The 26,270-nt window shown below is 41.3% G+C and overlaps 1 protein-coding gene across 1 annotated transcript in view; it reads right to left on the bottom strand.

The window, feature by feature from the left end:
* ca10a (carbonic anhydrase Xa) overlaps nucleotides 1-26,270 on the bottom strand; it is a gene marked incomplete at its 5' end in the record, with an annotated part of 103,903 nt that overhangs the window by 10,759 nt on the left and 66,874 nt on the right. Inside the window, one exon of the mRNA XM_030775765.1 lies at nucleotides 8,044-8,229. Within this exon, the coding sequence (XP_030631625.1) occupies nucleotides 8,044-8,229 (186 nt within the window). The remainder of the gene's footprint in view (nucleotides 1-8,043; nucleotides 8,230-26,270) is intronic.

Raw genomic sequence — 26,270 nt, 5'->3', positions numbered from 1 at the left:
AGGGTAAACACAGCATCAACAGCTTTCAAATTCTTCTGCACTTTGGCACAGTCCATGGCAGTCCTCTCTCTCTGTCAGTAAACTCTCTGTCAGGGTCTGTGGTTATGTGTTTGGATTTACAGTTCTCCGTGTGTCAGTAAACTCTCTGTCAGTGTCTGTGGTTATGTGTTTGGGTTTAAAGTTCTCTGTGTGTCAGTAAACTCTCTGTCAGGGTCTGTGGTTATGTGTTTGGGTTTAAAGTTCTCTGTGTGTCAGTAAACTCTCTGTCAGGGTCTGTGGTTCTGTGTTTGGGTTTACAGTTCTCTGTGTGTCAGTAAACTCTCTGTCAGTGTCTGTGGTTATGTGTTTGGGTTTAAAGTTCTCTGTGTGTCAGTAAACTCTCTGTCAGGCTCTGTGGTTCTATGTTTGGGTTTAAAGTTCTCTGTGTGTCAGTAAACTCTCTGTCAGGGTCTGTGGTTCTGTGTTTGGGTTTAAAGTTCTCTGTGTGTCAGTAAACTCTCTGTCAGTGTCTGTGGTTATGTGTTTGGGTTTACAGTTCTCTGTGTGTCAGTAAACTCTCTGTCAGGGTCTGTGGTTCTGTGTTTGGGTTTAAAGTTCTCTGTGTGTCAGTAAACTCTCTGTCAGTGTCTGTGGTTATGTGTTTGGGTTTACAGTTCTCCGTGTGTCAGTAAACTCTCTGTAAAGGTCTGTGATTCTGTGTTTGATACCCACCCAACCATTGATACTCTCTCTTTAAACATGCCTGTCCCCTGCACATCTCACAGTGCACTGAAATACATTAGCAACCCTCTTTTCCCCAAAATTACTTTGACGACACAAACATTTTTGTCAAACTACTTTTGTGCCAAGAGAAAACTCAAACTTAAGTGCACAATTTCCTAATTTTCCCCCAAAGCCCTAAAGGAAAAAAAAAAAAAAAGCCCAGTGAAGTGGCTCATTCACTTCACAGATGTTGCTCAAAAATTGGCACAGCACGAAAAACAGACCGTTTTTTTCTGAGAATATAAAAGTGGCTTGTACTCAGTTCAAATGCACTTTACAAGAGGTTTCATAAAGTGGGAACAGCTTTGGGCCACTGAAATCATATCATTACTGAACGGGCCCATACAGCGCACAGTTAAGTTACATGTCCAAACAGACATATAAAATGATCAATTTGCTGTGGCTTATTTCCCTCAGTGTGAGTTTTGTGAGGAAGTAAATAAATAAATAAATGAAACTGTAGCTGATACTAATTATGAAATATGCAAAGGGACGAACAGTGCGGCGACAGATTGTCTATAAACTTAATCAAGGGTGGAGGAAGTGATTACGGAGCGAATGTTGATTTGATTAGATTTTTTTTTTCTTTTGAAGCTGAAAAGCAGCCAGGGCTTCTCCCAGACTCCCACACAAGTAAACTGGGAGAGTGTGAGCGCAGGACAGGGGTTAGGCTCTGGACCCCAGCACACAGACACACAGCAGACATGAGAGAACAGCAGGCAATTTGGAGACACTACTAACCTAGTAAACACACACTAACTCAATACTAATCTAGTACACACACACACTAACTCAATACTAATCTAGTACACACACACACTAACTCAGTACTAATCTAGTAAACACACACTAACTCAATACTAATCTAGTACACACACACTAACTCAATACTAATCTAGTAAACACACACTAACTCAATACTAATCTAGTACACACACACACTAACTCAGTACTAATCTAGTACACATACACACTAACTCAGTACTAATCTAGTACATACACACTAACTCAGTACTAATCTAGTACATACACACTAACTCAGTACTAATCTAGTAAACACACACTAACTCAGTACTAATCTAGTACACACACACTAACTCAGTACTAATCTAGTAAACACACACTAACTCAGTACTAATCTAGTACATACACACCAACTCAGTACTAATCTAGTAAACACACACTAACTCAATACTAATCTAGTACACACACACTAACTCAATACTAATCTAGTAAACACACACTAACTCAATACTAATCTAGTACACACACACTAACTCAATACTAATCTAGTAAACACACACTAACTCAATACTAATCTAGTACACACACACACTAACTCAGTACTAATCTAGTACACACACACACTAACTCAGTACTAATCTAGTAAACACACACTAACTCAATACTAATCTAGTACACACACACACTAACTCAGTACTAATCTAGTACACACACACACTAACTCAATACTAATCTAGTACACACACACACTAACTCAGTACTAATCTAGTAAACACACACTAACTCAATACTAATCTAGTACACACACACACTAACTCAGTATTAATCTAGTAAACACACACTAACTCAATACTAATCTAGTACACACACACACTAACTCAGTACTAATCTAGTACACACACACACTAACTCAGTACTAATCTAGTAAACACACACTAACTCAATACTAATCTAGTACACACACACACAAACTCGCTACTAATCTAGTAAACACACACTAACTCAGTACTAATCTAGTACATACACACTAACTCAGTACTAATCTAGTACATACACACTAACTCAGTACTAATCTAGTACATACACACTAACTCAGTACTAATCTAGTAAACACACACTAACTCAGTACTAATCTAGTACACACACACTAACTCAGTACTAATCTAGTAAACACACACTAACTCAGTACTAATCTAGTACATACACACCAACTCAGTACTAACCTTGTAAACACACACAAACTCAATACTAATCTAGTAAATACACACTAACTCAGTACTAATCTAGTACATACACACTAGGCCTAACTCAGTACTAACTTAGTAAACACACATTAACTCAGTACACATGCTCTGTTATTACAGCGATGGTCGTTTTCCACTGATCACAAGGTTCTGCTAGCAGTGGACTGGTTCCACACACCAACACACACAAGTCACAGGTTGTTTGGCTCATTGGTTCAGACCTGTCCGTAACACAGGGCAGCGGAGAGAAATCTGGGTCAGGACGAGAAACGACTCCAGTCTGTGCTGGGTCCGCTGACAGGCCCGTTACTGTGTGATAGCTCGCTCCAGCCCCGACATGGCGGGGGAAATATGAAGACAGCAAGTCGATAGCATTGAAAGGGCCGGACAGCACTAACAGGCCAAATGAAAAGCAGTCGTCTGGAACCCCTGCCCAACAGCAGGAGAACCGGAGCACGATCTCACAGCAAAACTAAAGAGCCAGCTGTGAGACAGTGCACGGGGAAGGAGGGGCGGGTAGAGTTAAAACTCGCCTCTGGTCATGTGACACCCATGTTCTTCATCTGACAGAGATATTCTCAGATCAAACAATCTGTTCCATGTCTTCCCAGGGCTAATTATGGAAAAAAAAAACCCACACACACGAAGACAAATGCCTCTTTTCTCATTATCACACAGAAGAGAGTGCTCTCACATGTACAAATACGTAACTCCGTACACTTAGAACATCAAACATTGTACACATTCTAGTCAGAGGAGGAACAGTTCACCCTATTAATGCTTCCGTTTGTAAGTCTGTTTTAAAACTGTGTTTTTAAACTCTGTTTCTGGGCCACAGTTCAGTTTGTATCACGGTTTGGGTTGAAAGAAAACTGAGCCAACTCAGAACTGTTTTATGTTTACAAAGAAAGAAAAGTTTTTCTTTCTTTTTAAAACATATACAAATTTAACACAAAAGAAGAAATTTAATACAAACAGCGAGAAACTCTTCAAAAAAAACTGAGACCGAAAGAAAACTAATCTTCAGTGCCTTTGTACGTTCTCCTCTTAGAAAAATTACTTCAAGAAAACTAAACTTGAGCAACAGTTATTTTAAAGCACAATTCCATCAATCAGTGGAAAACATTTAATTATCAGTATTTTTTTGAAGGTTCTTCATCTGTAAATGAACTGCACAGTTTCCGTTGTCCTGGCTGACAGTGAAGCTGATGTACTGCCACATTTGGATGAGACAGGAGGATTGTTGGTTACAGGACTGTCTCTTCAGAAGAAAAAGACAAACACCATGACTGACGACCGATGTTTCTCAGACTAGTGCACGGCTAGTTTGATATGAGAAAAACAAGCTCCTAGTTAGAGAAGCCTAGTGATTAGATCTACTTTAATCATTTCTGTGGATTCATATACTACAGTACACCGTCATATTACTTATGAACTGAGAACTGGCACCATGTTTTGTTCCTGTTATTTACAACGGCTTCGCAGTCATCGACATTGTCTTTGAAGACTCTCAGTGAAATCATACATGCACAGCATGACAAGCATGGTGCATATCTGTTCTCACAGTGAGAAATGGTAAACCGAAAAATTCACTTATAAAAACCAAGCTGCGGTCCACTACACCTGTATCACCAACAGAACCAACGACGACAGAATCGTAGTTTTCGGTTTTGGTACAAAACACCACTAGCTCTGCTTTTTTCTGTGGCGATAGCGAAAATGAGATTTTAACCAGTGAAATTACTGCATTCCCAGAGCAGAGAACTGCACTGGTTACATAGTATCAATATGTTATTTTGTGTTATTTTGGAAAAATAACTGAAGATTAAGGAAAAAAAAAAATGTCCAGGATTATAAACACCTTAAGGAACCGATACTTCTATTTCTTTATAAAACAAAAGTCATCTTTATATGAAAAAAATCATTCCATTCTCACTCTTACCATGACCTTTTCAGAAACGAGAACACAACTGTTGATTTTAGGACAACTATACCATCTATGTCAGGGTACTACACTGTCACTCCTGTCCAATGAGACATGCACTAGTCATTCTGTGCATTTGAATGTTGTAGTATCTCATGCAGTTTACTGTTATCTAGATCCTTGTGTATGGACAAAGGGTTCCTCTGTGTCTTTTATGGGGATACGACATGTAGGTGGAGCAAACAGAGAACTGTCAGAGACAATTACAATTATTACAGTACACAATTACATTACAATTATTACATTACACAATTACAGTACTGTGACCTCTTTTTCCCTGAGTTCCTGCAGCGCAGTACTGACACTGGCAAATAAAGAAATTTCCAATGGAAATACTGCACACTAAAGCCACTCAGCCTCTGGGAAATCACACGGAGGTTTCCATCATATGATCGTGATTCGGCGTGTCCGTTTCTTCTTTTCCTGAATGGATTGAACTGGGAAGTGTTTGATTGTCCTCTCCTGCAGATTGTTGGTATTCAGGCTAATCCGCCACAGGGAGAGATAGAGAAGCCCGTGGAAATCAGCTAACCAGCGTCTGATAATGCGTTTCTGAGAATCACCTTGAATATTTTAGCACTCATTTCATTTGCCGCGTTTCATTTTCGGCTTGTTCCCGAAACTGTGCTCCTGGAGGGGCTCAGACGTAGAATAAATTACCCCACAGGACCTGCTGGGGCTACGCGCTCCGATGACGTCAAAACAGGCAAACATCAGTCACGTGACATTTTGCTTATGAGCAAACTAATGCAGGGGGGTTGGGATGCTCTGAGATGCTTTGAGTGATACGAAAGCAGACATTGGAGTCGGGCTTTTGAAGCCATTTGCTTTTTATTGCATGACACCCCCACTGGCTGGAGGATGTGGAGAAGGTATTTTGTGTTTGTAAGTTTTAATATTTTTGCTCTTTGTTCTGGTTGAAGGCCACAGATGACTTTGCCTCATTTTTGTTCGATTTACATTCTCAGGCTTTCGCTCGAACCTTGAAGCTGTGGGTGTTCTTTGGTAAGACAGAGAGAGAGATGGCCAAAGCTCTTCAGACATGCCTCTTTTTTTTAATTTTGAATTTTTCATTTTGAGAAAAATAAGAAAAATGTGTTTCCGACTGTGAAAATAACTTATATCGACATTCTAACCTTCAAGGTCTTAAACTCTTCATATACTTTCACCACTGTTTGGGATTATCTCTGTATGTAAGTGTTTGTGCTCAGAGAAGAGAGGACATATTCCACTCTGATCAATTACTTCACTATGTTTCTAATTATTGAACGTATACCCAACGACTCATATTCCATTTATTTTGCTTTTTGTTTCTCTATAGCATCCTACTCAATAAATATATTTGATGTATACAACAAAGCTTAATAAACACAAAGAAGCAAACCTAAACCCTGCTGAGATTAATGAGCGGATAATAAGTGTGACTGTATATCTCTGCAAAATAGACGTCCCACTGCCAGACAGAGGAGGATGGGCTCCGTCTCCTGAGGCTTCTCTCAAACTGTCCTCTCACATTGCCAAAGTGAGTTTTTCTTTGCCCTAGGCTTTGCTAAGTGAGAGATCCAGGCTTGGCATTCTGTAAAACCGCTCTGTGTCTACTGTTAAAAAAAGCCCTTGGAGGAGTAATACAGAGCTGAATTGAATGATCTCATACAGAATTACTGCATTAGAGTCCAAGTTTAAGGCTCAGCTCTTAGTTTGAGGAGAACTAATGAAAAATGCACTTTGGCAGCCAAGAGTCAGCTCTCTGGTCCATTCACAGCTCGCTCCTCCATCTCCAAAGACAAAACAAACTAAAAAAAAAACAAAAAAACAACAAGAACTGGATCCAGATCCTTCAACAACAAGACAAAGGCACTTACAAAGACTTCACAACGAAAGAAAAGGCCCGGTGCAGCTGAGACAAACAGTAAAATAAAAATAATAATAATAATAATGATAATGGTTTACTAATGTAGACCGAACAGACAAAGCTAACGGCCATCGTCTGCGTCACCGTTTGCTCTGCCCAGATAGATTCCAAACATTCACTTATAATTATTTCAATATCAGCTGGTTGCCAAAGGAATGAAAACAAACTATGGCTGTTTATTGCCACGGATTTGCGAAACCCATGAACAGACAGGCTACAGCTACACAAAGGCCTTTGCTTTTTCCCTGAAAAAGACAGACACTAGAATGGAATTTGCCATTGACTTTACAAAACGATGAGAGAGAGAGGCAGAGAGAGAGAGAAAAAGAGAGAGAGAGAGAGAGAGAGAGAGAGAGAGAGAGAGAGAGAAAGTCATTGCTGTATTGGTTAGCCAGTTACGATATGTATAGAGAAGCTTCCCCACAGTGTCATAAATTAAACTTCCAAGATGCTGGAGAGCTACACAAGTGCTACACAACTGCTACCCAACTGTTTGTTGTCAGCTAGCATGCGGCTAAGTGGGAGGTTTTCTGGACCTGTGGGAGTCTTGATTGTGCTGCTATGTCATATTTAAGAAAGGCTCAAGGAAACAGGACTTTTAGAATGATAAATAATACACAGGGATCGCTCTGATGTGCATTAAACATTTCATTAAACGTATGAAGCGACGGCCCATCCCATACAAAAATTAATAGCATTGTAAAGTATGCTTTAAATGTACCTGTTTCCTCACGCTTAAGGTGAAATAAGCCTGCTACAGCCATGAGACAGAGCAGAGTCTGTTGGTACTCAGTGTGTCTAAACTGTGTGGTTTCACACACATTACTGTATCAAACACATTTCACCTTTCGTAAGTCCTAAGGTATAACGGACGTCTGATTCATCCAAATTCAGATTCATTTTCGAGGGGCTGGTTCCATCAGATATAACATTATATACATAAACAATCAAACATCAGTATGGTTTTCAGTAACACACACACACACACACACATGCACAGTGTATGCAGAGTGCTACATTTGTGAAAAATTCCTTTAGTTTCTTGAGGGAAAAACATATCCAGGAGCCTGCACTGACATTTCTCAACCTAAAAGAAATATTTTTGCATAACTCACTGCTTGATCAATGACCTGGCTGAGCTGCTGTAGCACAGACTCCAAAAGCTCACAGACCAGGTGACTGTGTACAGACTCCAAAAGCTCACAGACCAGGTGACTGTGTACAGACTCCAAAAGCTCACAGACCAGGTGACTGTGTACAGACTCCAAAAGCTCACAGACCAGGTGACTGTGTACAGACTCCAAAAGCTCACAGACCAGGTGACTGTGTACAGACTCCAAAAGCTCACAGACCAGGTGACTGTGTAGAGCAGGTGCAGCTCTAAAGCTCTGGCTTACCTCTCCAGAGAAGGCCTGGCCGTTCAGGAGGTGTTCTGAGCCTTGGCCATCCTCACTCCCAAAGTGTAACCTGATCTCTTCCAGCCTGTGGCTATACGTCAGTGGTCCACCAGAGATGTTCACCAAATGCTCTTTGTCCAATCGGAGGGAGACGTGACGGCCGGTGTTATACATAGTCCCTCCCACCTGAGAAGGAAAAAGACGAGAGATAAGTGATCAGACACACCATGCGTTGTTCTTCTGCGTTTTCAATCTGAGCTCCTGAGAGTCAGAATTATTCAGTCAGGGAGAAGAAACTCAAAATAAATAATGTAACTAAAACAAAGAATGAGAAGCCCTGATTCACGTTCTTCAATGAATTAAAAAAAAAAAAAAAATCACTTTAGACGTGCTTTCGTCTTTTCACGTCATTCAGTAGCACAGGAGCATTAGTGATTGATTGAGCACTGTCTGGGTTCAGTGGTTCAGTTATGAGCTGTGTACACCCAACCATACAACAGCTGCTGTGTTTTCAGCAGAAAACACTTCAAGTCCAAAGATACTGGAGCAGGATTGGTAGTGAGGGGAGTGAAAACAAAGGCTCTGTGTCTTCAAAGCTGCAGACATTGGGAATCAGCTTGGAATTGATTGAATCTGAAGCTTTAAGGAGGGAATGCCGTGCTACAAGAGCCCCAGATAATGATCTGTATCAGACTCTGTGTTTCTTTATTTATTTGTGGGGTAGTTTCAAAGTGAGGCATTGATATTCCAAACACGACTCTACAAAAGGCTTCCAAGGCCCCTACTTTGTCTTTTTTCCCCCTTACTACTCTCTCTCTCTCTCTCTCTATCTCTCTCTCTCTCTGCTTCTCTCTCTCTTTCTCCCCACCCTCTCTCTCTCCTTCTCTCCCTCTCTCTCTCTTTTCCCTTTTACCACTTGCCTTCAAAATGATTTTCCCTCTCAAAATTCCCAGAGAAAGAGGCCTGCCCACACATCGTAAATATTTTATACAAGTGCTGAAAAATCAATGATTTGAGAGGGGATAGTGTGTGTGTGTGTGCGTGTGTGTATGTGTGTGTGTGTGTGTGTGAGTGTGTGTGTGGGAGAGGGAGAGAGGAGGAGAGAGTGCCAAAGGCGAATAAGGCAGAGGAAAGAATGCAGAGCAGGACTGAAAGGATTAGCAGTGAAGAGAGTTACCTTGGGGTACTGCACTCCTCACAGAAAAGGGCAAGACATTTCAAAAACCCCGAAGAGGTCATTTTTCAGTGATTATTCATGAACAGCAGACAGCTAAAATAGACTTGGTAGGAAAAAATCCACTGCTGTGGTTTAAAAAAAATAATAATAAAAAAATACAAAAATGTACAAATGTTTAGAGGGAAGCTGTTTCTGCTGGGAGGAAAGATGTTTCTGTTTGGGGAAGAGGAGATATTCCTGCCGTTGAAAACGCCCTGGATGGTTTTTTTTTTTTTTTTTTGTGTAAACGAAATGGTCTCAACCTGCAATGACTTACTTTAGTTGCGGGGGTGGACAGCTCCTTCATAATTAATGTGTGTCTGTACTAACTTTACAGAGAGATGGTTCCAACTTTGCTAAAAATACAGAGTGGAGATGTGGACAGCACCATTCTGCTGGGGTAGACACCACGGCCCCCCCAACTTCAACCTCATCTCTCTTCAGCGTCACTATATAGAGTCACTAAAAAATTACTATTACAGTCACTTTACAGTCGCTGTAGAGTAAATATTCAGTCAGTCAGTTCTGCAGTCTCTATACAGTAACTATTCAGTCTGTTTACAATCAGTTTACAGTCAGTTAACAATCTCTATACAGTAACTGTTCAGTCAGTCAGTTTACAGTCAGTTTACAATCTCTATACAGTAACTATTCAGTCAGTCAGGTTACAGTCTATACAGTAACTGTTCAGTCAGTCAGTTTAAAATCTCTATACAGTAACTGTTCAGTCAGTCAGTTTACAGTCTATATAGTAACTGTTCAGTCAGTCAGTTTAAAATCTCTATATAGTAACTGTTCAGTCAGTCAGTTTAAAATCTCTATATAGTAACTGTTCAGTCAGTCAGTTTACAGTCTATACAGTAACTGTTCAGTCAGTCAGTTTACAATCTCTATATAGTAACTGTTCAGTCAGTCAGTTTAAAATCTCTATATAGTAACTGTTCAGTCAGTCAGTTTACAGTCTATACAGTAACTATTCAGTCAGTCAGTTTACAGTCTCTATACAGTAACTGTTCAGTCTGTTTACAATCAGTTCACGGTCAGTTTAAAATCTCTGTATAGTAACTGTTCAGTCAGTCAGTTTAAAATCTCTGTATAGTAACTGTTCAGTCAGTCAGCTTAAAATCTCTGTATAGTAACTGTTCAGTCAGTCAGTTTAAAATCTCTATATAGTAACTGTTCAGTCAGTCAGTTTAAAATCTCTATACAGTAACTATTCAGTCAGTCAGTTTAAAATCTCTATACAGTAACTGTTCAGTCAGTCAGTTTAAAATCTCTGTATAGTAACTGTTCAGTCAGTCAGTTTAAAATCTCTGTATAGTAACTGTTCAGTCAGTCAGTTTAAAATCTCTGTATAGTAACTGTTCAGTCAGTCAGTTTAAAATCTCTGTATAGTAACTGTTCAGTCAGTCAGTTTAAAATCTCTGTATAGTAACTGTTCAGTCAGTCAGTTTAAAATCTCTGTATAGTAACTGTTCAGTCAGTCAGTTTAAAATCTCTGTATAGTAACTGTTCAGTCAGTCAGTTTAAAATCTCTGTATAGTAACTGTTCAGTCAGTCAGTTTAAAATCTCTATATAGTAACTGTTCAGTCAGTCAGTTTAAAATCTCTGTATAGTAACTGTTCAGTCAGTCAGTTTAAAATCTCTATACAGTAACTGTTCAGTCAGTCAGTTTAAAATCTCTATATAGTAACTGTTCAGTCAGTCAGTTTAAAATCTCTATACAGTAACTGTTCAGTCAGTCAGTTTAAAATCTCTATATAGTAACTGTTCAGTCAGTCAGTTTACAGTCTATACAGTAACTATTCAGTCACTCGACAGTCAGCACAGAGTCACTGTTCAGTTTTGCCGTTGATCATTCAGAATAAACTGGATGTAAATTTCATTTCTGCTGTCATACGACTCAGCCTCTGGACGTCACATCATCATCATCATCATCATCGCCGATCATCTACCGCGCCGTCTGACTGAAACACACTCCACCGCTCTGCTTTTTCATGTCACGGTGTAATTCGTATTAATGAATTTAGAAATCACTCCGTGGAAATGCTTTGGTGCACTTTAATTTCTTAACTTGACAATGTTATGTATAACACCCCACATCGCTCTGACAACAATTCTAATTACCACTGGGAGAGCACTGTTTACCGCTTCCTCAGACTGGGAGATGGAAATTTTCTGCTGGTGATTGAAGCTCACCAAGACATCTTGATGGAAGAAGAATCTACCCCCCACCCTTTCTTTAACACACACACACACACACACACACACACACACACACACACACGCACACACAGACACACACACACACACACACGCACACACAGACACACACACACTATAGAGTATTACAGTATTACAGAGGCTGCATTACAATGTAATGCGTGGTGATTATCATTTTCCATCAGGGAAAAACTCTGTAATTGATGTAAGATGGACCTGGCAGTGTCATATGTAATAAAGATATAATAACAGTAGAAAACCGATGTGTAATAATACTGTGATAAAAGCACACACCCTGTCTTTGTCTAAGGCTGTAATAAGGGTGTGGAGGTTCCAAAAATCATTTTTGTTTCTTCTAAAAACTGAGCACAGATGAACCCAGATGCAATGCATGCCTTTATTTCAATCTTTTGGCTACATTTTGTAAACATATAGTTTATATAGTATAGTTTATTGATTTACAAAAAAAGAAATGCTACACCATGGCAGTACACCAAAGACCAATCATTAGATGGTGGTCTAGCTTAATCTCTTTGGGCAAATAATGACTTGTCACGTCTAAATGAAATGTTGTCTTGGATGTAAGTGCAGCCCTCAAACAACATTATGAAGTAAAGATATTTGAAAAGCTTGTAGTCAGGGGAGGTCGGGGTTATGAGCTCATGAAAACAATTTTAAAAAGCAATATGACTGTGAGTAGGAAATAAAATTCATTTAACTGTATCCTCCTTTCCCCAGTTATGATCAGTCATACAAACAATAACAACAACAACAACAACAACAACAACAAAAAAACCCTACATGAATGGACTCGCTTCCCAAAAGCAGCATAATGCTAACAACGCAATCTAACAACCCCATGACACAGTCAACAATCTCTTCTCAAATAGTAACACCAACCCAGTGATCTGCACAAAAACATCCCCCCCCTCCAAAAAAAAACCCAAAAACAAAACAAAAAAAACATGAAAAAAGAGACAGAATTAAAGCAGGGAATAAAATGAATGAAATGAAAGCTTAAGTTGCATGTCCAGAGAGGGTGAATGAAGAACCACTTATATAATTCATTCCTACACAGACTGTAAAAGCTCCTTATAGCCTCTTTATTTTAGCCATGAGATTCAGAATTGTAATCAGTTCCGTAAGCATGTGCAGACATGCAGTCAGCAGGAGAAGACCGAAAATGGGAAAGAAAAAAAAAAAAACAACAAAAAAAAGGAAACTCAACATCACAATCACGGCCTGGTCCACATCAGGTGATTATTTCTCCAAAGGCAGGCATATGATTATAAGGTATAAAAATGTCCAGAATGGGCCCTGCTGCCGTTTGCTCTGCAGGTGATTAGAATGCACCACAAGGTCATTCGCTGCATGAAAACTGCTCCAAATTCAGCCCAGCCTGTGAGGGGTTTTTTTGAAGCTATAAACAGGCTTTTAATGCGGTCTCTGGCATCCTGCGGAGAGCAGCGAATCGAGGTAAAACCATAATGCGTTTGATTACATGACAAGATTTGTGTATTTTCATTAGGTTGATAGTGGCAGGTTGCTGATGAATAAAAGATCCACCTTTCCCTGCTACACTAAAAGCAAACGGGACAAGGAGTGTCCTCTGAATTGTCAAATGAATTTCCAGCTCCATGTTACGGGAGTGTCAAAGCAGAGGTGGAGACAGTAAAACAGGACAGGACCAATTTTTAAGCCATTTCTTTTCAAAGCCATGTTTAGGACCCCAGAGGGAAAGATCAGCACATGGAAACTGAATGAAAACGTGGATGACGTCAAGCCTAGGAAGTCTCTCTCTCTTCGATGACGGTTGATCATCCAGCTGGTCGGGCCACATGTACCACATGCAGCATGTTGTGACTTCAAAAGTAGGAAAAAAAAAATTTCTCTTATTGCTTTCCTCCTTCCATTTCATTTCCCTGCGCTGATCCATTCCTTTGAACCAGCGCTGAAAAAGCTAAAAAGCGTTTTGAAATTTCGCCTGTGCATCATCTCCAATTAATGCAAATTGACTTTGAGATTCAATTCAATTTAGAATTGATCCGCTTCCTGGAAACCATCATTAACGCCAGCATCAGTGTTCTTTTTAATTGCTAACACGGCTTAACACCAAGCACTCACGGAGAACCTGCCCCGCCACTCTGGGCAGATATGTGTTTTCTGCCAGGATAGAAATAATCCAGCTAGAACAATTACACATGGCTTAGGGCTCCACAGCTATTGCTAAAGCTCCTGACACCTTGCATTTGCTTCGAAACAATTTCCTTAATTGTCTGATGCCGAAAGGGGCTTTTGAACAAAGCATTCTAGGAGCTTGCTCTAAGTGATGAAATTATCAATTCAGAAAAGGTGAAAAATAAATTTAAAAAAATCAAATCAAATAAAATCCCATGCAGTCTCGTCCAGTTAAAAATAACTTAATGACAGCAATTTATCAACCTGTACTTTGGATTGAACAGAGGGAGGGAAAGAATAAATGAATGAGGTGTGTGTACTGCACCTCATAGCTTTCACTACCTATTTACTTCATCCACCTCACACCATTTCTCACCATTTACTACTTCCCTATTAGCTGACCATCAAAAGCCTTTATTCAAAAAAAAAGAAACGCAAACTGCCCAACCTCCTGCAGGGGCCAGAGGATACATGAAATGACAGTTCAGATGAGGAAAAGGAGAATGCAGAGGAGAGGAGGAAGCGTTGAGGAGCCCTTGGCTGTTCTTCGGTTACTGATTCCCAGAGTGACTAAAGTTCCCGTTCTCTGTTTTTATAAGACTTACATAGCCCTGAGCTTCAGCACACCACACAACAGCAGTCTGTCTCTCCACTCAAAAAGCCAACACACGCTTCCCTTCTTTAACTCACCACTCACAAACCAACACACACTTCCCCTCTTTAACTCACCACTCAAAAAGCCAACACACGCTTCCCCTCTTTAACTCACCACTCACAAAACCAACACACGCTTCCCTTCTTTAACTCACCACTCACAAACCAACACACGCTTCCCTTCTTTAACTCACCACTCACAAAACCAACACACGCTTCCCCTCTTTAACTCACCACTCACAAAACCAACACACGCTTCCCTTCTTTAACTCACCACTCACAAACCAACACACGCTTCCCTTCTTTAACTCACCACTCACAAACCAACACACACTTCCCCTCTTTAACTCACCACTCACAAACCAACACACACTTCCCCTCTTTAACTCACCACTCACAAAACCAACACACGCTTCCCCTCTTTAACTCACCACTCACAAACCAACACACACTTCCCCTCTTTAACTCACCACTCACAAACCAACACATGCTTCCCTTCTTTAACTCACCACTCGCAAACCAACACACATTTCCCCTCTTTAACTCACCACTCACAAACCAACACACGCTTCCCCTCTTTAACTCACCACTCACAAAACCAACACACGCTTCCCTTCTTTAACTCACCACTCACAAACCAACACACACTTCCCCTCTTTAACTCACCACTCACAAAACCAACACACACTTCCCTTCTTTAACTCACCACTCACAAAACCAACACACGCTTCCCCTCTTTAACTCACCACTCACAAACCAACACACACTTCCCCTCTTTAACTCACTACTCACAAAACCAACACACGCTTCCCCTCTTTAACTCACCACTCACAAAACCAACACACGCTTCCCTTCTTTAACTCACCACTCACAAAACCAACACACGCTTCCCTTCTTTAACTCACCACTCACAAACCAACACACACTTCCCTTCTTTAACTCACCACTCACAAACCAACACACGCTTCCCCTCTTTAACTCACCACTCACAAACCAACACACGCTTCCCTTCTTTAACTCACCACTCACAAAACCAACACACGCTTCCCTTCTTTAACTCACCACTCACAAAACCAACACACACTTCCCTTCTTTAACTCACTACTCACAAACCAACACACGCTTCCCTTCTTTAACTCACCACTCACAAAACCAACACACGCTTCCCTTCTTTAACTCACCACTCACAAACCAACACTCACTTCCCCTCTTTAACTCACTACTCACAAAACCAACACACGCTTCCCTTCTTTAACTCACCACTCACAAACCAACACACACTTCCCCTCTTTGACTCACTACTCACAAAACCAACACACGCTTCCCTTCTTTAACTCACCACTCACAAAACCAACACACGCTTCCCCTCTTTAACTCACCACTCACAAAACCAACACACGCTTCCCTTCTTTAACTCACCACTCACAAAACCAACACACACTTTCCTTCTTTAACTCACCACTCACAAAACCAACACACACTTTCCTTCTTTAACTCACCACTCACAAAATCAACACACGCTTCCCCTCTTTAACTCACCACTCACAAAACAACACACACTTCCCCTCTTTAACTCACCACTCACAAAACAACACACACTTCCCTTTAACTTAGCACTGTAAAACAGAGAGTTTGTGCGGATCAGAAAAGTACAGAAAATTAGACACCTGCACGTTGATTCAATTCCCGTGGAGTGTTTCCAATGTGAATAAAATCAAGCAAACCCCTTTGATCACCTGGCCAATTTCTTCTCTGACGGTAATCAAAAACTAACTCAAGACATTCAAATTAAGTTAACTGCATAAAAATGACTCTGGAGGGTAAAGAGTGCTTTGGCAGGTTTACACTAACACTTTTTTGGCCAGTCAAATGCTACTCCACACAGGTGTGAGGGTGACTGAGTCGACGGCGGAGTGAAGTGGAGAAATGCTATGGGAGATCTACAGGCTCTGTTCTCAGCATTTCTCAAACTGCTTTGGAGGGTTAAACACAGAGAACATCTTGGGACGCAGAACGGAGAGTTTAAGGTAGAGGATGAAAAGAGTCTGTCAACGGCTTCAAAGACTTTTTTTTCCCCCTTAAAATACTTTGACATGCATGCAATTTAGCAGAACAGACAGACGGGGTGAGAAGCTTTGGGGAATTTCAGGTAATGCTCTAAATATTTGATGATATAGCAGGGTTGGCGTGCAAAGAATTATTGATAATTTGTTGCCTGTTACTGCACTTACAAAAGAGTCTGCATTCACTGGCTTTGATCCAATGAGATAATTCTCACATTTAATAACACCTTGGGATGAAGAGGAGGCCTTTTAATGATTCACAATCAATATTTGATAAAATGTGTAGCTTTTTCAATCTGAGAGATAATGCAAACACAAACGAATCTGTGTTCAAAGTAGACAAGAATGAAAGAACAATGGATGGCTGAGCAGATGGGTTTGCGTGACTAAGCTAATACGCGAGTTAACTAGAAACGATAAAGGAAAAAATGACAGGACTAAACACCCTTAAATCTTTCATAAACCGCCGATGCAGAAGACTCAGAAGGTGGCGGCGAGAGAGAAGGGAGATGTAAATGAACCAAAACGCAGTTGACAAAAGCCTATCCTTGGCTCGAGAGAGAATGTTCTAGTTAAATGTGGCCACAGCAGCCCTTAGATGACGAGGGAGGGGCACCCCTGGTAGCAGCAGGGCTATTTCTGAGGTACGTTTAAGAACACCTTCAGAAAGCCATCTGTTCCTGCTGGGACATCCAAATGGTGTCCCCTCCGCCGGTGACAAATTAACACTTAAACACAACCTCACCCACAGAGACAGACAGACAGAGAGAGAGAGAGAGAGACAGAGAGACAGAGAGACAGAGAGGAGAGGAGAGAGAGAGAGAGAAAGAGAGAAAGAGAGAGAGAGAGAGAGAGAGACAGAGAGAGAGAGACAGAGAGGAATTGAGAAAAATTGAGAGAGAGAGAGAGAGAGAGAGACAGAGAGAGAGAGCAGAGGGTGGGGATTGGGAGGGAGGAGGTGGAATTCAATTAAAGTGCTATGAGAATGTTTGAGGACTCCTTGTTGCGTGGAGTGAATTCTGGTCAGCTCTTGACAGTGATGCTCCCTCATTAGGATTCAGGGACGGGGTGAGCCGTAAAACCAATGTCTTGCCACATATCATGGTGAGCCGGGACAGCAGGAGCAGGCTTTCACCAGGATTTTTACCGCCCTAACTTATAGCATGTGACGAGTGGAGAATAACACGGTGCATTGTATCCTTCTACCCCCAGCTATGCTTGTCCTACTAAACCAGCAAACAGCCTCCCAGTGTGTCAGCGCTGTACCCACAAATAAACAACACAGACGTGACACTTCCCATAGACCGCATCAGCAAATAATCATTTGAAAAATTATTCTTGCAAATACATCGAGTTCCATCTCTCAATTCGGGTCAAAACGGCCTCATTAAACGGATGTTTTTTGAATGGCTGTTCAGATTTGTGATTTGTACAAAAATGTTTTTTTTTTTTTTTGTTTTTTTTTTTTTTTTTTTGTTTTTTTTTTTTTGTGAGGACGTAAACAGCAGGTGTGATGTGTGTGTGAAGTGTAAGTAGAAAATGTGTTTTCTCTTCACAAGATCTTAAGTGTGTGAGAATAGAAAAAAAAAAAAAACAGCGAAAATGTTCAGAATACAGCCTGTACCTATTTGGCTGCATGATGCGTTAAAAACAACAGCCAAAACAAGACAAGCCCACAACAGATGCAACAAGACTTAAATGTCTCTCTCTCCTCATCCTTTTTTCGTTTGGTCAGAAATGCTAGACATACCTGCCCAAGTGAACCTCAGTCTAGTTATTTTACCCAGTGGAAAACATTTCATCACAAGGCAATTGTGGGCTCAGCCAGAAGAAAAGATTCCTGTAGTCTTCCTTTTCAATCCATAAAATTTTGATCATCTGGCGAGGTTCTCTGTTATCTTTCCAGTTTAGCCAAACTCACTGGAAACTCTTTCTAGAGCAGCCTGTGTTGGCCTGGGGGCCCTTCTTTGAGACTTAATTAGAGATCTGGGCTATTTTCAGAGATGTGGTGGGGGTGTGTTGACGCCCCGGTGTAGTTTACATAAGCGAACCAAGAGGGAAACTGGAAATAAGATTTACTGGGCTACGAGGCTAACGTCAGGCTCACCTCAGGACTTCTTATGTGGCTAAATTTTTCACTTTGTTCACTGCAACATCAAGTTCTGCTCTTCAGTGAACCAGGTCCAGAGCTGGCCAAGTCGAATACAACTTTTCTCAGGGCACATTCATTCTGAGCAACATGGTGGGATAGAACTCTTGGAAAGGAGGAAATGACATTTACTGAAAAAAACGGAATTCACAACTGTAAGTGGTGAAATGAAGAACTAAAATTTAGCCCTCTTTAAAAAGTGTTATGTTTTTTTTTTTAAATGTTACTGGCTTCAAAAAGTACTCAGAAGGCCCTAGAGCAGCTGTGGTTGAACAAAACAACCCATGGGCTGAATGTTTCTTCAGAATCAGCCTCCCCAGTTGCTGTCAGGAGATGTTGGACTCAGTCATTTCAGTAATTACATTAACTTTAGCATTTATAGCAATTCTGAGCTCCTCAGACCCCTACAAAGTAAATGACAGGTCTTAGGAACTGAAGTAGAGACTGCCTTCATTTTCTCCACGTTTTCACCCATCTGGTTTGATGGAAAAGTGGACCCAGCTGAAGCCAACTAACTTTCAGAGAGTTTCGGAAACTCAGTAACAACCAAGGAACAGTTACACATTACACTCAGCGGAGGTAATGAAGGGCAGCAACGGATTAGTTTGTTTATTTGGTTTGTTTGTTTGGTTGTAAAGTTACACATTTGAACAGTTTTAACACTGAGAGTAGAAAAAAAAAACAACTGTAAAGCCTCAAAGCATTTATCTTGAGAATATCTTGCTCAACTGTAACTGGATTTGGTGGATATGGTCTTTCAAAGTGGTTCTTCAAATCTGTGAGTCCTTGATGAATTAATAAGTGAATGATTAAGAGACTTACTGACTGAAAATCTTAGTGAGCGGTTAACGTCTTTGGTTAAAGCGGTGTGTGGTGATTCTCAGTGATGGAGAACTGGTTTTGTAGCTTCTGTAAAGAACTGGGGTTGTCTACACAGAGCACTGATGTGGAGAAATGGGAGCATCATACGCAGAGCTCTGAGGAGTTCTTCCCATCTCCTCCCAGCTCTCATGACGTGCAGTCCTTTTCAGCAGGCTCTGTAAAGTTTTCTTCTCTGACGCAGATCGGAATCAGTCGAAATGTATAAATTATGGAAAAAAAAAAAAGAAAGAAACCACTTGAAACGCATAAGTAATGAAAAACAATCCCACAATTCCTTTGAGCGAACCACTGTGATTCACTCTTTGAATCAGATCAGGGTTCTTCCGGAAATGCACTTTTCAACGAGTTTGTCCGCTTCGCCTCACAGGTGAGACAAGGCGTCCTTGGCAAAATCAATGTCGGTTTCTCTCTCTCTCTCTCTCTCTCTGTCTTTGTTCAGTAAAATATGACTCACAGGCCCTCATACTCTTTTTGTCTTTTTGTTTTTTTGTCTCTCTCTCAGCCTTTTACGAACATTTCGTGTAATGGGTTAGAGAGTGCTTATGCTGTTCTCTTCCTGCATCTGTCCCCTGTTTTTTTTCTTTCTCCAAACAAGCAGCCTTAAGAGTGCTAAGAGTGTGAAAAGCACAGGAGGACCCACACACAGAGATTGCCTGTCTGCTGGAACCCTCTGGTCAATACCTTCTAAATCAATGGGCTGCTCCTTGGTATCATTGGTCAGATGAACAGAGATCAGTCTCTGATTGGATGGGACGCTGCCTTTCGGTGACATTAACAGTGATCGATGGATGGTCATTACTGGGGGGAGAGGGCAGGGCTGGGTTGCATGGGGGAGTGGAGGGGTTGGGATTATTGGTGTGATCATTTGAGAGGAACTCTTAGACATGATGCAAGCGTGTAGTTGTGCCTGACATGTGGAGACTGATGTTGCGTTTTCTCTTTACTGATGTTTAATCCCAGGATCCCACTCTTCGCGCCAAGTACTTCACTCAACCAACAATAATGATAATAAAAATCCTATGGTGACAGAAAACGAGATCCCATCCAATGACACAATCTTACCAAATACACGGTGGTTTTAGCAGACACAGGCAACTGCTTTCAGCTGAAGTTTTTTTTTACTGAATAGCACTTACCTTAAAGGGTCACTTTTACCAGAACCTTGGTCTAAGGAAAGGAAAAGGATTTCTTTCAAAGTAAAGTTGAGTGATGCCTTTTGAAGCTATGAGCAAATTGACTGAGGCTAAGGCACATGCTTTGTACAAACAAGAGTGCTTTTTATGCAAGCAGTCCATCCACTGTGATTCTTTTGTTTGTTTGTTTGTTTGTTTGTTTAAGAGGGGGCGTGGTGGTTTCAGACACCAGCTCTGATGTTAAATCCAGGCTAAAAGAAATATTTCAGCCAAACAGTCGCTCTGCGTCTTTTTCCTGTCACGGCCCCTCTAAGAGGCGCCACCTCCACCTGTGCAGACTTTGAAAGCAGACTCTGTCTTCCTTTGTCATGTAAAACATCAATGCCCACCTCTGGGTGCGGAGCCCTGGGGTTAAAGGAGCTTTGAAACCTTAAAACAGTTTTGTGAATGAGTTGAGAATCGATCCGCTTCAAACCAACGATGTGAAATAAATTCTAGATGAGACAGACTGGCCAAACACATCACTGAATCGTCTGATCTGTCTTAGCTGAACTGAGGACCGCCGGTGAGTAAATAGGTGAACAACTGAATGAATGACTGAATGAATGGACGAATAGATGCATGTTTGAATGAATGAATGGATGATCATTAAGATGCTTAATTAAACATGACTGTTGGGCACGGGGAGATGGTTTCCTATGACCCAGTTCGTACTGAAACACACAAACAGATCTCAAAGACACCCCCGCCTCCCCGGCAGCCAGAATGACACATGGCGTCCGTGCTGTGCAAAGTCAACAATGCGCTTGTTCACGCTGAGGCGTGAGAGGAGCTGCAACACAGGCACATCGTTCTCTATCTCCCTCTTTCTTTTCCAGAGGAGGTGAAAGATTAACTGCCTGCCTTTTTTGCTCCGTCTGTCCGTGCTGTGTTTCTGGAGGAGAGGGACCTGCTGTTTTAGATGGATAAGCTGCACTTTATTCTATATGAAATGCCAAGGGTGGGGCAGCTGCTTGAAATGCCTGTCTGAACGCCGCCCCGGTGCAGCGGTGGGACTGTGCTGCGGTGGGTGCTGGCATATCTATGAATTCGGGAGTGTTTAAAAAAAAAAATTTGACCTTGCATTTGCCCATAAGAGGGAATGGAAGAAAAATCCAGCGCACTGTGATGGAACCACAGAGGAGACTGTGTTTGTTCAATTTTGCGCACCATGCTAATGTCACTGTTTGCGGACCATGCTAATGTCACTGTTCACGTGCGTCTGGGCCAAGGTTATAATAGTTTTCCATTTTCAAATTTGTTTTTGTTTTGATAATATGTTTGTGTTGAATCTGAATTTCCGTTTAGTCTTCGTTAGTTTCACCAGTGGTTTCATTAGTTTCAGTTTCATTTGTATTTCATGGATTCATTTCTATTTCATTTTAGTTTATTACAGTTTCAGTTTTAGTTTAAGTAATTTTGGTTAAGGACAAAAATTGTCAAGGATTAGTGCAGTGTGAAAAATAATCTGTTTATCATTGAAGATATCAACATTTCAAGACTAAACTTAACCAACATATGTGATGCATTTGTTTCAGACTGAAAGCCTGTTAATACACATAAAAGGCAAGAACATGACGTTAAGTTTGTCACTCACACCCTGTCTCGCTATGGTAGCTTTGGTAACTTTGAAGGTGAACTTTAAGATTTGTGGGATTTTTCCCGTTGACTTTTAGACCACAGATGCTGTCAGCTGAATTTACCATACATTTGCTTGTGCCGCTTCCACAATTAAATTCGAGATGATTAAACTCACATGTTTCCTCCCTGACATATCTGACTTCTTCACTTGATAATGAGGCCTAATCCCATTGGTTAGCAAGTGTAGGTCCTGACACGCTACATCGCCATCCTATGGTTGTCGGCTATAGCTACACAGGATTTTAGGAGTGTGACACCCACCGCCTTCAATGGATACAACGTCTGCTGTCTTGAAACAATAACGACAATTATTTTCTGTCTTTAATTATTTTATTTTTGTTGGTTTTTTTAGCAATCATTATCAGTTTCATTTAGTTATAGTTTTACATTTTCTTCGGGAAAATGATTTTATTTCAGTCTCAATACCATTAGTTTTCGTCTTAGTTTTAGTTTTAGTATATGTTAAATAAACATGGTCTGGTCACATGTTTTGAGCAGCTAAACATACAGTGTAACACGTTTCATGAGCTAAACATACAGTGTAACATGTTTCATGTGCTAAACGTACAGTGTAACACGTTTCATGAGCTAAACATACAGTGTAACATGTTTCATGTGCTAAACGTACAGTGTAACACGTTTCATGAGCTAAACGTAAAGTGTAACACATGTTTCATGAGCTAAACATACAGTGTAACATGTTTCATGAGCTAAACGTACAGTGTAACATGTTTCATGAGCTAAACATACAGTATGACACATGTGAGTGATCCTCAGGACACAGCGGGAGCCTGCAGCACTGGGCCCAGAGCCAGAGTGAATGTAAAAACAGCCACGGAAAGTCACAGACAGTCACAGAAAATCACAGACAGAGTGAATGTAAAAACAGCCACGGAAAGTCACAGACAGTCACAGAAAATCACAGACAGAGTGAATGTAAAAACAGCCACAGAAAGTCACAGACAGTCACAGAAAATCACAGACAGCCACAGACTTCATCTTCACATACCACAGCCAGCGCCAAACAGAAACCAGAGTGGATATAAAGACTGCCACAGACATCCACAGACCTCATCTTCACATACCACAGCCAGCGCCAAACAGAAACCAGAGTGGATATAAAGACTGCCACAGACATCCACAGACCTCATCTTCACATACCACAGCCAGCGCCAAACAGAAACCAGAGTGGATATAAAGACTGCCACAGACATCCACAGACCTCATCTTCACATATCACAGCCAGTGCCAAACAGAAACCAGAGTGGATATAAAGACTGCCACAGACATCCACAGACCTCATCTTCACATATCACAGCCAGTGCCAAACAGAAACCAGAGTGGATATAAAGACTGCCACAGACATCCACAGACCTCATCTTCACATACCACAGCCAGCGCCAAACAGAAACCAGAGTGGATATAAAGACTGCCACAGACATCCACAGACCTCATCTTCACATATCACAGCCAGTGCCAAACAGAAACCAGAGTGGATATAAAGACTGCCACAGACATCCACAGACCTCATCTTCACATACCACAGCCAGCGCCAAACAGAAACCAGAGTGCATATAAATACTGCCACAGACATCCACAGACCTCATCTTCACATACCACAGCCAGCGCCAAACAGAAACCAGAGTGCATATAAATACTGCCACAGACATCCACAGACCTCATCTTCACATATCACAGCCAGTGCCAAGTGCAAGCCAGCTGCTCCTGTCTTCTCCTCTCTCCCTCTCCCTGTCAATTCCTCCCTCTGTCTTTCTCTCCCTCTCCCTCCCTCCACCCCCCTCCACCTCCCTCTCGCCCAGATGTACATCAGCAGTTGACTGACTGCTCTTTGGGGATGATAATCTGTCATGTGTAGCGTCTGGAGGACTGATAAGTCAAACACTCTTTAAACTCCAATCATGGAGCTGCACACGCCAGAGATCTGGTCCCACAGCAATGATTCTACAGGCAATCTACAATACAGAGGACATACACTTTATCTGGTCATCTAGCACAGCAGTTGAGTCATCAAACAGAGACTCCTCACACGAGCGCAGGGCACATGTTGAGATTAAGGCTAGATTTGAATTCTTATACCTCTCTAGTGTATGCAAATAATTCAACACTCAGAGGTCCACTGACATAAAAACTAACAAAGAAAAAACCCACTCATTTCAAATCCACTGCAGCTGAATCTCAGGAATGGTGAAAGGAGGGAAAGAGAACATGTTTTCTCACCAAAGCACTCTTCAGCACTGGGCAGGATTACGCATTAGCCTTTGAATGAGGATTAAAGAGCATTAGAGATGATTAATGTCTTTTCTTATATTGTAACCAAGAGTAAGGAAAACTAAAAAAAAAAAAAATGTTGGTGGTTTTTCAAACATATGAACTTAATTCAAGCAACATGATAGTACTGAAATCCATTCTGTTAAAGCCTGAACATTTTTTTAGCGCTGGAACAAAACAAGCAGAAGAAAAGAGTGAGAGGAAAACTCATCTATTTTTCCATTTTTGTTTTATTCTCCAATTTCCTCTTACCAGAAAAGCGACAAATCAACACGTTCGCTCATTGTGAGTCTAGAGGGAGGCAGTGGCGTGTGAGTCTGAGAGAGAAGATTTTATTACTTTTAATAATATGAGCTATAGATATGCCACTGTAACACATAGCTGTACCGAATGTGTGTGTGTGTGTGTGTGTGTGTGTGTTCAAGCACTAAAACAATGGCCTCTTCTGTGTTCAAAACCTCAGGAGTGGTTGCAAGTTTTATGACATAAACTTGTCATTTGGAAAATGTAATCATATGCACAGAGGAGGAGTAGAGGTGAGACACGCTGCAGCTCACCACGTGCCTCCTCAAATCTAACCCTCTTTGCATTTCTGATTCTGTCAAGTTCCTCACAACGTAAACATATTGATTTAGTCTGTGGAAGGGCCATAAATGCCTTTTCAAGTGTAAACATATTTCAGAACTTAAAAGCATCTTTATGTTCACCGTGGGAGGCGTTAGGTGGCACTGTGTATGCTATAACAGGAGTCATTCCCTGGGAGCAAATGACCTCTTTGAAAACAGCCACACTCTGTCAGCGGCTTAGAAAGTAAACATCAGATGGCTTGAATCAGGGCTTCACTTGGCTTTTAATGGTCATGTGTTTCCTGAGCTCTGTCTCCTATTACTCTCTCCCGCCCTCATCTGTATGCCCGGGACCACTTTGCTTGGCAGATTGATTTTGGACGAAGACAAGATGGCATCAGAAACTTCTGTCCGCCGTCGTACGCCAGGGTGATCATCCTGGCATTGTTTCCACAGAAACAAGCCGCGTTCCAGAAACTTCCCCATTAATGCTGGATTCACCCCAGAGTTTTACCGCACGCGGCCGCGCGGGGAATAAGCCAGGCAGGAAATGAAACATCATCCATAAAAAAGGAAGGAGAAAAAATCTTAATTCAGTGAGGAAGCCTGAGGCTTTATCGTGGCAGCCAGGCCCGCCAGAGACAGGAAAGTGTGACAATAATAAAATTGTGCTTGAGAAAACACAGATGCCCCGCTGCGTGACTGACCCCTATCCGCGGCCAGATTAATAACTCACGCGTTGCTTATCGTACATTTACATACACGAGCCAATCTCGGCCAATCTGACTGCTTCACCTGAAAGACAGAGATATTTTTTCCTTCCGATAGCCGCTCTGTTCCAAATCCGCTCCTCACCGGACTCCATAACCTGTGACATTTTTATACCTCTCCCACTCAGAACACAAAGAGTTTGCTTTCCCACGTGGAAGGGACCTAAACATGCTTTTGACTGTAAGCATATACAAAACCGTGGAGCCGTTCTACGTTTGCTGTGGGAGGTATTCACTCTGCGAAGAGTGATTTCCTCAGGCTCTTCTTGTCTTTACTTTTTTCACTCTCACCTGGTGATTGCAATTTTGTAAACAAGCAAAAGAAAAAAATATTTCCTGACGTGAATGTTAAACAGCACAAAGCAGCTCTGATTAAATTGAGCGGAACACATTTTTTGGAGGTGTCATCGAAGGACGCACAAT

This window comes from Chanos chanos, chromosome 5, assembly GCF_902362185.1.
Source record: "Chanos chanos chromosome 5, fChaCha1.1, whole genome shotgun sequence".
Lineage (NCBI taxonomy): Eukaryota > Metazoa > Chordata > Actinopteri > Gonorynchiformes > Chanidae > Chanos > Chanos chanos.
The sequence above is the reverse complement of the archived record's forward strand: the minus strand, read 5'-3'. Positions and strand labels throughout refer to the sequence as shown.